Source organism: Eubalaena glacialis, chromosome 13, assembly GCF_028564815.1.
Source record: "Eubalaena glacialis isolate mEubGla1 chromosome 13, mEubGla1.1.hap2.+ XY, whole genome shotgun sequence".
NCBI classification, from domain to species: Eukaryota; Metazoa; Chordata; class Mammalia; order Artiodactyla; family Balaenidae; genus Eubalaena; species Eubalaena glacialis.
In genome coordinates this window covers 90,559,091-90,571,535 of record NC_083728.1, presented here as the reverse complement: position 1 = coordinate 90,571,535, position 12,445 = coordinate 90,559,091, and the positions used below count along the sequence as shown (strand labels likewise).

General features: G+C 48.1%; 2 protein-coding genes across 6 annotated transcripts in view; one reads left to right on the top strand and one right to left on the bottom strand.

The window, feature by feature from the left end:
- The window catches only part of ZNF12 (zinc finger protein 12), a 49,081-nt gene that overhangs the window by 19,239 nt on the left and 17,397 nt on the right, over nt 1–12,445 (top strand). The gene's annotated exons all lie outside the window — the stretch shown is intronic.
- On the bottom strand, nt 957–4,280 carry LOC133103412 (speedy protein E4-like). The gene is made up of 5 exons (XM_061208800.1): nt 4,145–4,280; nt 3,438–3,496; nt 2,873–2,958; nt 1,177–1,345; nt 957–1,016 (listed from the first exon to the last, which is right to left on the bottom strand). The coding sequence occupies exons 1-5, from the start codon at nt 4,212–4,214 to the stop codon at nt 957–959; spliced, it is 444 nt and encodes a 147-aa protein (XP_061064783.1). The 5' UTR covers nt 4,215–4,280.

Sequence of the window (12,445 nt, the reverse complement as noted above, 5' to 3'; positions counted from 1 at the left end):
TCTTAACCACTAAGGGGCTGGTATTAGGAGGTTGGGGTCTTTGGGACGTTATTAGGTCATGGGGTAGAGCCCTCATGAATGAGATTATTGCCCTTGTAAAAGAGACTGTGGTCTGCTGTTTATAAGCCATGCAGTCTGTAGTATTTTGTTAGGGCAGGTCGAATGGACTAAGACAGCTAGTTTGCAAGATTTCAACCAAATGTTTACTCAGTCCTCTGCCCACATCTAGAACTCTAATGTGTCCATTGTAATAAGCCATGCTGAAGATGGCATTCCTTAACCTTCACTCGTTCTGATAAACCCCCTTGACCATAAAGTTGAGGGGGAAAAGGTGAATTGTACAAGAGGAATCATTGGTCCAGAAGTGGTAGTCAGGGGAAATAAAAGAGTCACAGGTGATCTGGCCGTAAGCAATTGGAAAGTAAATTTGGATGAAAATAAAGCTAGTCATAATTCGTCTTTTTTTATTGAACGTGTAGGCTGTTCCATCTAATATCCTGTTTGTAGACATTTACTTTGTGGTAGGTAAATCCTAGAACCCATATCCCTGAGGGATGTAAGGCCAAAAATGAATTAAAAAGAGAAACTCGAAACACCGTATATGGAAAAAAATCACCATCTCATCAAAGCTGTTATTTGGACCCAATTGCTTTGGGTGAAATGACTTCAGTGAGACCCATGCGTCTGTGACAGACTGGTTTCCCTGAGGTCTGGCGCCCACGGGCCCCACGGTGCTGGTGTCTGTGTGTGGCTGTCAGGCCGCGGCTGGGCGCTGAGTCGGCGTGTGGCTGTGTGCCCGGCTGGCCCCCTTCACAGCGTGAGAGGTGATGTGGGTCCAGCAGTGGGATTCCTCCGATTTCCTCAGTAAACAACACGTCATTCCGCCCGCACCTTTGCGGACACAGGCCTACCTTTGCGCAGGCCGATGACCTCAGGCCTGCGTGGTCCTGGGGCCTCTAGGGCAAGAGGGCGCGATCTCTTCCCCACACCCAGAGCTCCGGATCAAAAGCCTGGATCTGGAAAGACAAACAGCCCCTGGAAATGAGGATGACGCTGCCTCCCCTTGCCCCGCGTCCAGTTCTTTCTCGTCCGTCCCCAAGTCCCAGACCGAATCCCCCATGATCCCCACCTCCTCTCCGGCCCTGCCCCTCCCCCAGACCGCCACAGCCCACCCACCTGCTCGCACTCTTCCCGAGTGACCCTAGCGTTCCAGCCCATGGAACGGATGAACTGGAGACGCAGTTTGTGGAACAAGGGACGCTGGGAGCGGTTCTTTCCATAGAGGAATGAAAAGATGGCCTGTTTGGGGGCCTGGTTGTCCTCTTCCATGTCGTTGGCCACATAGCTGGGGAAAGACATCAGGTGGCTGTCATCAGCACAGGAAGGGCCTCCACTTGAGATCAGCTTCCCAGAAAAGAGGCAGGCTGAGCATCCTGACACGACCCACCCAGCCCTGCCCAGCGTCCCCGAGAGCCGCCCAGTCATCAAGGAGCCACTGCCAGGCAGGACCTTCGGAAGGGTGCCTCTCACACCTTGATGATGAGGACAAAATCCAAACCCCCTGTTCCCTTCAACTTGTTTTACGTGCACACACCTCTCTCCCTGTGTTGTAGGTATATGTACAGTTCCTGAGGGCAGGAGCTGATCTGATCTATTTCTGCATTCATCCCTCTCCTACCAAATGACACATTTAGGGCTTGGTTCATCTTGATGCATTAATTCAACAGCCTTTTGTGAATCTCTGTTCCCATCACCTCATATTCCCCAGCATGTAGGGTGTACTTTATAAGGTTTCATTAGATGAATGAATGAATGAATGAATGAATGAACATTTTATCTCATAGCCAAATGCAATACTGATTACCTCGAAGACTCACCATAACAAACATTCGCAAAATGAAAAGAATTGTGCTGAGTGTTTCGGGAATGCATTGACATTTTGACAAGACCTGCCTTCCACATTGTGTCTAGTCTAATGGGACTGGGGAAGGGGAAGGGGGGAGATAAGAAATGACTGTAATGCAAAGCATCACATTCTAATACGATTTTAACGAAAGTGCCTCCAGGATGCAGAAGTTAGGGAGATCAGGCATCGTGAAGGTTTTGGTGTTTGAACCCACTTTAAGGATAGGGTCATTTTCTTCAGATAAATGTGTGGGAAAGATCCCTGGACAGAAAGCACCATAGAAACTTAGAGGGCAGGGTATTTGGAAGGAACAGTGAAACAAAGGAATAAAGTATCAGGACAGTGTGATGGAGAGTGCAGAGAGAGTTGAATTCCAACCCAGAACTCTGGCCTTGATTTGGCACGTAATTAGCCAATGACATTGTGTGAAGCGGTCAGACCTGTGTTTTGGAAAGATATTCAGGCAAATAGAGCCGACTGGCTTGGGAGACTTGGAAGAAACATCAGTGGGGAGCATTTTCCACCAGGTCCGCGCTATGTGATAAGGGCCCCCGATTGTGGCATTTGTCGTGGGAACGCAGAAACGGAAGATAATCACACTTGGTGCTGATGTGGGAAGACCCGAGACCGGAGAATCAGAACCGGAAACGTCTCAAGTCTATTCACTTGCGGGCAGGATGGTGTCAGTTCTTTCTTCCTCTCCTCTTAGGAAGGTTTCGTGTTTTGCTTTGTTTCGTTCAGTGTCTTAATTGACATTAGGGTAGTTTGTTTTGACAGTGAATGGTATAAAAAACATAACTTCGTTTGAAAAAGAAACCACTCTACCGTAATCCTGTCATTTTCACAGCCAGAGTAAACAGTACAGAGGGGTTTAAAAAAATAGATGAAAGGTCAGAGCCCCAGGTCTCCCCCTCCGCCCTCCCAGGGTGTTGAATATTGATGGAGGAGATGGAGCAAGATACTCACAGAGCTATAAAGAAATGGATTCTCTGGAATTGCCAGGAGAAGAGCCCGGCCCGGCTGAAATAAGCTATCACCATCGACAGGAGATACTGATGGAAAGAGGGAAGAAAACGTAGGAGAGAGGTCACATCCTGGAAGAGGAAAAACAGTGGGATAAGGGAGCAGGGGACGAGGAATGGGTGGTGCCACTTGGAGAAGAGACCCCCGTGTTGGGTGAGCCTGATTATTTGGGGGAGGGGAGAGGGCAGAAGGTCAGAGTTTGCGACGCTCCAAGGATGGGAGGCTGTGGGTTTGAGGGCGTGGACTTAGGGCCGCTGGCACTGGACGGTGTTTGATGAACCGGAGCCAAGGCGAGTCCCCAGTAGCTGAGAGGAGAGGGGACTTAGGCAGCAACCACCAAGGGGCACACCTGGGGCTCAGATCCCAGAGGGGACCTCAAGGCCCCTGGAGGCAAGTGTTGACAAGGCATCAGGTTGGGAGGGGAGTGGAAACGTGGGTGTAGAAAGCACCCCGTGTGCCCACCCAGGACAGGCGCTGGAGCAGGAATCCATCTCAGTGGATGACTTACCTTGTCAGATACTTCCAGGTTTTTGTCCCAGGCGAGGAATTTCCTAATGACGGGATCCTCTGTGAAAAGAGGGCAGATGTTTGCCAGTGGGAACAGGGCTGTCGTGGGAGCATTCCAGAGCCAAGAGGGAGAACCGCGCCCCCCCTGGGGAAATGCCAAGATGTGGCCCAGGGTGAAGCTGATGGGAAGAGGGGAGGGAAGACCATTCACTGTGGGAGGAAAAGGGGTGACTCCCCTTCTAGGGGGGCCGAGTGACAGGGAGTGATGCCCCTTCATCATGCATTCACGTACCACTGCAGAGGGCATCGAGTTACTCACAGCCAATTTCTCAATTGACAGTCACGTCAGGGGGCGAAGGTGGCTTGTCAGCCCCTCCCCCTCCCCCCCCCCCGCCCCGCCCCACGCCAGTAAGATTCAAAAGGCCAGTAAGAGCTAGAGTCACAGGGGTACAGTTGAAACCAAGCCAACCTAATCCTGTATCACTTCTAAATCTAACCTAGTCTTGTATCATTTGTAAGTCTAACCTAATCCTGTATCATTTATGTGTCCCCTGTGTCCTTTATCCGTAGACAGTCCGCCAGGGACGGAGAGCGCACCAAGTAGCAGGGAATTCTTTTCCATTGGAAAAGTGTAGTCATTGGAAGTGTTTGTTTGTTCGTTTTTCAAGTATAGGATTGGAGGGTGCTGGGCGGGGGGCTGGTCCCTACCGAGCATCCTGTTGAAGACCTCGTGGTGCTCAGGAAGCACTGAAGACACCCGCTGTCGCTTGAGCTTCATCTTGAGCCCACTCAGCGACTCCACGACCCAGGTGTCCTGGGCCTCAGTGGCCGGCTCGCCCTCCTCCTCCTCCTCTCTGAACGCCACTGACCTCTTCCTCTTGCAGCCAGGGCGCTGAGGCGGGGAGCTGCAGCCGGCCCAGGGGGCTGAGAAAAGACAAGAGACTACAGTAGGACGTTCTCGTCTTCGGAATTCAGCCACTGGTGACCACCCAAGCCCACCCCGACTCCGCCTCCCCCCCGAAACACCCCTACCCTTTCCAGTCTCATAGACCTCTGACCTTGCCCCGAGTCATCTTTCCATCTTTCTCTGTCCATATCTACCTATCCCTCCCCTGACTCATTTTGTCATTTTTCCAGCTTCCTGTCCTGAAAACTCTTTCTCATGGTAGATAATTTCTCCCACTAGGAAAAAAGAAGAAAAAGAACCCTCCCCTTGTTTCCTCTCTTCCCTTCTCTCATCCTTGGATCTCATCTCCTAACCCTCTTTCTTGCTTCCCAGGTTTTCCGTGTCCCCAGCTCCTGTCCTCTCCTCCCTCAATCCCTGGCTTTCCGAATGTCTCCCTTCTTTCATAGGCACCTTACGCAGGTGCTCCTTCCCGACCTCTGTACCCTTTCCTCCTTACTGGTCAAGCCTCTGAAGTTCCTTCTCGTGCCAGCTCCCTCACCTGACGGTCCTGGGCTTTCTTCGTTGACAGTCACCTCCAAGGGGTACCCTGAGGAGCTGGGCTGGGAGTCCTGGTCCTCAACCTGGGAACTCGGTTGACGATTGGCCATGATTTCTCCCAAACTCTTCCCTTCCTCGAAGCCTAGACTCTGCTTTGTCCCAACTCTTCTTCTGGACTTGGGCAAAACACAAGTGGTCGTCCCTTCTCCACGCTGCGGGGCAACTGGCAGTGGAGAAAAGCTCTGGTGAGATGCTATTGTCCACCTCTGCTGCCGAGCGCCACGGAGTCTGGTCCTTCCAATCAGGAAGGTCGGAAGCCTCTGATGTCATCATCGGTCATTCCAACCTGGCAACCAGTTTGAATGAAAACACAAGTAACTGTCAGACCTATGTGTGCACTTGTCCCAGAGATCAGGGGTAAATGGTGTCTCCTGCCACTGACCCAACCTCTGCCCGTCCTCCAAAACCCCCCTCAAGGTGTCCGGACCCCTCTTTACCGCTTCCCAGCAGGTGCGCTGCCCTCTCCCTGCTGGACTCTCCCCCTCCCTCCCATTCCTTTTCCACGGCCTGGTGGGAGAGTGGGGAGAGGGACAAGGAAACTTAGGGGAAGCAGCAACGGTTAAGCCTTATAAGAGTGAGATAAGTATGTAAAAAAAGATCCCAGGTGCATTGACTGACTGGATTAAAAAGTTACGTTAAAACACGCAGTTTGGCAAAGCTCTTCTACTCAGTGTTTACTGATGCTGTGTTCAGAATTCTGTACTGGGGGAGCACATGTCCGCTACCCTCAGGCACCGTTGAGTCCAAGAGCCATTTTGAGAAGCTAAAATCATAGAAAAGTACAGGTGCTCATGCACCCTTCAAGGGGGTCTACAAACAAACACAAAACAACAAAAAAGGGCACCTTTGGATTTCACAAAGTCCATGGATTGTCCAAAGCCTGCCCCTCGATTCCAATTAAGAAATTCTAGTCTACTTATCAAAATTTTGAGAATGTGGTATCCCTGTTGAACCAGAAATTTCGCTACCTGAATAAAAATGTCACATGTACAAAAGACTAAATGGAAAAATCTCCAGTTCAAGACAGATTATTTTTCTGAATAAAAATGTCACATGTACAAAAAGACTAAATGGAAAAATCTCCAATTCAAGACAGGTTATTTTTCTATGAGGGTAGGAAGTACACAGTAGCTGAGATGCAGAGAAGAAAATAGCCAACTCAGGGTCATGCAGTGTCACTGGAAGCTTCTTCTGAACCTCCCAACTCATACTTCCACTCCTCCCCTGGGTGTCTGAGTCTTGCTTTTCCTTCCTTCCTTCCTTCCTTCCTTCCTTCCTTCCTTCCTTCCTTCCTTCCTCCCTCCCTCCCTCCTTCCCTCCTTCCTCCCTTCTCTCTTTTTTTATTGTGATAAAATATACATTCCATAAAATTTGCCCTTTTTAAGGGTACAGTTGTGTGACATCAAGAATTCACATTGTTGGGTTTCCCTGGTGGCACAGCGGTCAAGAATCCGCCTGCCGATGCAGGGGACACGGGGTCGAGCCCTGGTCCGGGAAGATCCCACATGCCGCGGAGCACGTAAGCCCGTGTACCACAACTACTGAGCCCACAAGCCGTAACTCCTCAGCCCGCGACCCACAACTACTGAGCCGGTGCCCCTAGAGCCCATGCTCCGCCACAAAGAGAAGCCACCGCAATGAGGAGCCCGCGCACCGCGCCGAAGAGTAGCCCCCGCTCGCTGCAACTAGAGAAAGCCTGCGTACAGCAACGAAGACCCAACGCAGCCAAAAATAAATAAACAAAAATTTTAATTAAAAAAAAAATTCACATTGTTGTACCACCATCCCAACCATCCATCTCCAGAATGTTTTCACCCTGTCAAACTGAAACTCTGTCCCCGTTAAACACTGACTCCCCTTCCCCCACCAGCCCCTGACACCCACCCTTCCACTTTCTGTCTCTATGAATTTGACCCCGCTGGGGATCTCACAGAAGTGGAATCCTATAACATTTGTCCATGTGTATCTGGCTTATCCACTTAGCATAATGTCTTCAAGTGTCATCCGTGTGGTAGCCTGTATCAAAATTTCCTTCCTAGACCCCAAAGCCAGTGTGGACAGTACACAGTGAGTGAGAAGGACATAAAACCCTGGGTCTAAAGAAGTTCAGATGTATGCCAAGTGCAACGGGAAACCGGTGAATGTGAGGTGTCGTGATCCAGTTTGCAATGAAAGGGAAAAAATTATTTTGGCTGCTGTATAAATGGATGGGGTGGGGTTTCAGCAGGAGTGGAAGTCTGGAGACCCAGATGTGGTTGGGAATTTGTTGTGGTAGTCCAGGAAGACGGTGTCTGAGAAGATGGAGAGAAGCAAACAGGTTCCATGTATTTGGAGGGAGAATCAGCAGGGCTCGTCGGGGGATGAGACGGGGGGGGAGGTAGCGGGGCGGTATTTCTGTTTACTCTGTGTGCACGTGTGTGCTTACGCCTCTACTGCTGAGACCTAATCGTTTCTACAAAGAAACCCCTTTCCTCTTAAAAGTGGAATTGTTACATTTTCACTGTTTATACAAAGAAATATCAATCATTAAAAATACATAAATGCTCTTTGTATCAATTAGAAACTTTCCTTCCTTTTTGTGGATGAATAATATCTGTCGTATGAATATACACACTACATTTTCTTTATCCATTCATCTGTCAATGAACACTTGGGTTGTTTTCACATTTTGGTTCTGAATCTTGCTTTTGAATTATTGTTTGGACTTTGATGAGAAGTATCTCTGTCGTTCAGGGTGTGCCCAAAGTTTTATTTTGTCTTTTGATCACTTACATATTTCTAATTAGCCCAAGCAGTGCGTACGTAGAGGCAAATCAGTTCATCCAAGGTGCAGGGACTGAGTGTCTCTTTGGTTTGCACTCGTGGACTTCCTGAGATGTTCTAGGTCTCAGAGGCCATGCAAAGAGCGTCTGAGGTCCTCCAGAGCTGCCACAGCCCGGCTCTCCTTAGGGTCCTCACTGCTGGGAAAAGCACTGCTGCTTGAGGACCTGTGTCCCTCTGCTGTAGACGTTCCATTGTTAGGAGGCCAATGAGTTCAGATTTGCATTCATCATGCTGTCAACCGTCACAGCTGATTGGGTCCTTCTATAACAAAACAGAAGTCACTCTCCCTGTTGGTTAACAGGCTTTCAGATATTAGAAGGTTGGTATTCTGTCCCTGTGAAAATTTCTCTTGTATACTGTGAAATACCCTGATTGCTTTATCTAGTCTTCAGATCTGGATTTGCATAATCCCACCCCACCTCACCTTGTCCAAATGTGCTATAGTCGGGTGGGACCCATCTTAAGATGTGTTGGTATGTTGTCCAAAACTGGCGTAAAGAGCCCAGATTGAATCTGATGTTGTAACTGAGCAGGACCTTGTGGGGCCTTCCTGGGATGGATTCTCCCCATGTCTTCTGCCTGCTTCTTGTCTTCAGAAAATTTTAGCCTCCTAGCCTTCCCTGAGTTCGAAACAAACAATTTAATCAGAGAAGTGAGAAAGTGCAAAAAGAAAGGAAAACAGTCCCAAAAGACCAAATAATATTAGTGTAGCTGTTAAACAAAGTCAAGGACCTTTAGTTCCTCCTCAAGGGCTGTAGATACTGTTCTGAGCCACGTCCTTGGAGCTGTTTTGCAGAGGCTGAGACCCCCAGCAGGTGGAAGAAGTTAACTGCATGCTGCCCACAAGCACGTAGACCCCAGACCAGCTGGAACCAGAAGGTTGACGATGTTGACCTCACATTACCTCACCACCAACCAATCGGAAGAATGTCCACAAGCTGACCACACACCCCTCAACCTCCCCTCCCTCACCCCACTCTTTTGTAATTCACTTTAAACATTTTTTAATTTTATATTGGGAGTATAGTTGATTTACAGTGTTGTGTTAGTTTCCGGTGTACAGCAAAGTGATTCAGTTATATGTATACATATATGTATTCTTTTTCAGATTGTTTTCCCATTTAGGTTATTACAGAATTTTGGTTTTTTTTTTCGTCGCGCTGTGTGGCTTGCAGGATCTCAGTTCCCTGACCAGGGATTGAAACCGGGCCACGGCCGTGAAAGCCCAGAATCCTAACCTCTGGGCCACCAGGGAACTCCCTAGGTTAATACAGAATATTGAGTAGAGGTCCCTGTGCTATACGGGAGGTCCTTGTTGATTGCCTGTTTTGTATATAGTTGTGTGTATCCGTTAGTCCCAACCTCCTGATCTATCCCTCTCCCCCACCTTTCCCCTTTGGTAACCATAAGTTCGTTTTCTATGTCTGTGAGTCTGTTTCTGTTTTGTAAAGAAGTTCATTCGTATCATTGTTTTAGATTCCACATAGAAGTGATACCATATGGTATTTGTCTTTCTCTGTCTGACTTCCTTCACTTAGTATGATAATCTCTAGGTCCATCCATGGTGCTGCAAATGGCATTATCTCATTCTTTTTTATGGCTGAGTAGTATTCCATCGCATATATGTACCACATCTTCCTTATCCATTCCTCTGTCGATGGACATTTAAGTTGCTTCCATTGTCTTGGCTATTGTAAATAGTACTGCTATACATATTGGGGTGCATGTGTCTTCTTGAATGATGGTTTTCTCTGGGTATATGCCCAGGAGTGGGATTGCTGGGTCATACGGTAGCTCTAGCTTTAGTGTTTTGAGGAATCTCCATCCACACTCTTCTCCGTAGTGGCGGCACCAGTGTACATTCCCACCAACAGCCTCACCCCATCTTTAAACACCTTTCCCTGAAAGCCATTGGGGAGTTGGGGCCTTTTGAGCCCTAGATACCTGGACTCCTTGCTTGTTACCCTGCCGTAAATGCTGCACTTTTCCTTCACCGTGACCCGTGTCAGTAGATTGGCTTTACTGTGTGCGGGCGAGTGGACCCAAGTTTGGTTCAGTAACAGCGTGTTTGGAGACAAGCAAAACTATCACCTCTCCTCCTGTCTTTTCCTCCTGTGGATGCAGTTTAATATAACAACGGCTGTAGCTCTAGTGCAGAAATATCAGTAGAGTGAAGCAGAAGTGCTTAGTCAATACAGTCCTTTTGGCATGAGAGAGTCACGTGGAGAAAATATTACAACGTGGATGCCTGGACACAGCCTCACAGATTCTAATTCCACAGCACTGAGCTAGGGCCTAATTTTAACTTTCTCAGTTGACCTGCTTCTGATCTGGAAATCTCTGGGTGGGATGTGCCACCCAGGCTGGTGCAGTAGGGGGTCTTCAAGGCGTCATTGCATGACATAAGCGGGAGGGAGGTGAACCGTGACCTGGATTTAACACAGGCAGCCTCTGGCAGGGCTGTGGCCAGGCCATGGGTCCACAGGTGAGCGGACGTCTGTGTCAGCCTCCAATCCTCCTGCCACGGGTCCGTGACAACCCCTCCGGCAGCCTGGTGCTGCTGTGGATAAGCAGCCCTGGGATCGGAGTTCAGCCCAGGCACCTGCCTAGTACATACATAGTGCCTGTGCTGCTGAGCAAACGGCCCTCTCCACCAGGAAGCCTGGAGCACATGCTCCCGCACAGCCCTCAGAGGGGCCCAACCCTGCTGACACCCGCATCTCAGACTTCCAACCTGCGAAAATGTCGGACAGTGCATTTGTGTTGCTTAAGCCCGCCAGTTTGTCGTACTTTGTGACGCAGCCCAAGCAAACTGCTATGGCCTCTATTTTGCATAAGAAGGAATTCACATGTGACGGTCACTTTCCTGCTTCCCCTGCCTTTATTTTTTTATTTTCATTTTAAAAAATATATTTATTTCTTTTAGGCTGCGTCTTGTCTTAGTTGTGGCACGCGGGCTTAATTGCCCCGTGGCGTGTGGGATCTTCGCTCCCGCACCAGGGTTCCCAGGCTTCGAACCCGCGTCCCCTGCATTAGAAGGCGGATTCTTTACCACTGGAACACCGGGGAAGTCCCTCCCCTGCCTTTAATTTAAGATGTGTCCCTGAGCTTCAAAGAAGAACCTGTCCTTCTTTTCTGTTAGATTAGAAACTTCCGTTTTCTTCTTAAACGTTGCATTTCCTGGTTGTGGTAGATGTGTTAGTGTTGAAAAAAATGGTTGAGAGGCTTTAAGAGAATGATTTACAAATCCTGAAGATGGGTGCCAGTTATCTTGATAAAATTGGTATTTTAAGAGACCAAACATAAACAGGAGAAAGCACAGGCAACTACTTAGGAAATGAAGGATGGGAAAAGCTTCTTCAAGTACAGTGTCAAAGCAGATGAAAAGTATGAAGTGAAAGTGAAAGATCTGAACACAAAATATTTTTCTAGGTGTCTGTATAACAGAATAAGAGAGTAAAAAATGAAGTTAAAAAGATAAAGAACAGAGATTGACAGATACACACTTGTATATACAAAATAAATCAACAATAAGGACCTACTGTATAGCACAGGGAACTATGTTCAATATCTTGTAATAACCCATAATGGAAAAGAACCTGAAAAAGAATATATATATTCTTACATAAATACATGTAACCGAATCACTTTGCTGTACACCTGAAACATTGTAAACCAGCTGTACTTCAATAAAAATAGGTAACTGACAAAATAGGGGAAATATCTATATTTAATAGAAACGCAGATACAAAAAGAGAAAGCTTTATATTGTAAATATCCATATATATGAAGAGATCTTAATGAAACCAAACTAAAAGGTGGCCATTGCTGCTTCTAGTCAAGGTGAAATCACAGGGTCCAGGTTTACCCTCCTAGCTTAAACAACTTTAAAAAGGGGGAAATGTATGAAATGATGGTTTTTCGCCTTTTGGAGAGAGGGGTGAGTCGTGAGAGACATCAGCTCCCTGCTGGACATCCTATTCATGTGGATGACTCCGTACTTATTATTCCCTTTTTTTGAGCATTTCCTCAAGACAACTTGTAATAGAAATACTTCCAGAGAGTCTCCAGGGCAAAGTACAGGGCAGGGGGCCGGGGAGCCCAGCATGTCTCTGGGCTGAAAGAATAGTGTGAGGTGTTGAGGTGGGCACAGCAGCTGGGGTTCACAGGCCACCCCAGTCTTCTGCTGAGACCCGGTCAGTGCCCGTGGGTGAGGTGAGAACTGGAGGCCTGGTGGCGGGCTGATGGGCGCACTGCCCATCCAAGGTGCTTCCAGGGTAGTCAGTGTAGCTGACGTCTTTACCTGGTGAAAATGGAAAATGCGAGAAATGCGCCCTGGAGGTTTGCCAGGCTCAGGCTCAGAGGAGGCGTGGTCGCTGTCATTCCCACACAAGCAGCATTTATTTCATCGGTGAGAATTCAGGCAGAGGCCAACAGCAACAAGCAGTCAACAGCAGCAAGAACCGGAAAAGACCATTCCTGGTTCTAAGCAGCCACTTCCAAGAGCAATTTTGGAGAAGCACACATTTTGTGCAGGATTAATTTAATGTGGCACTTCAGCTGGGGAAATCAGGAATGGGTTATGTGCTTATTCATTTGGATGAATCATCACTTCTTATTTCCGTTTTTAGAGGATTTCCTCAAGACGCTTGTCATATAAATAGTTCCTCTGTCCCTTTCAT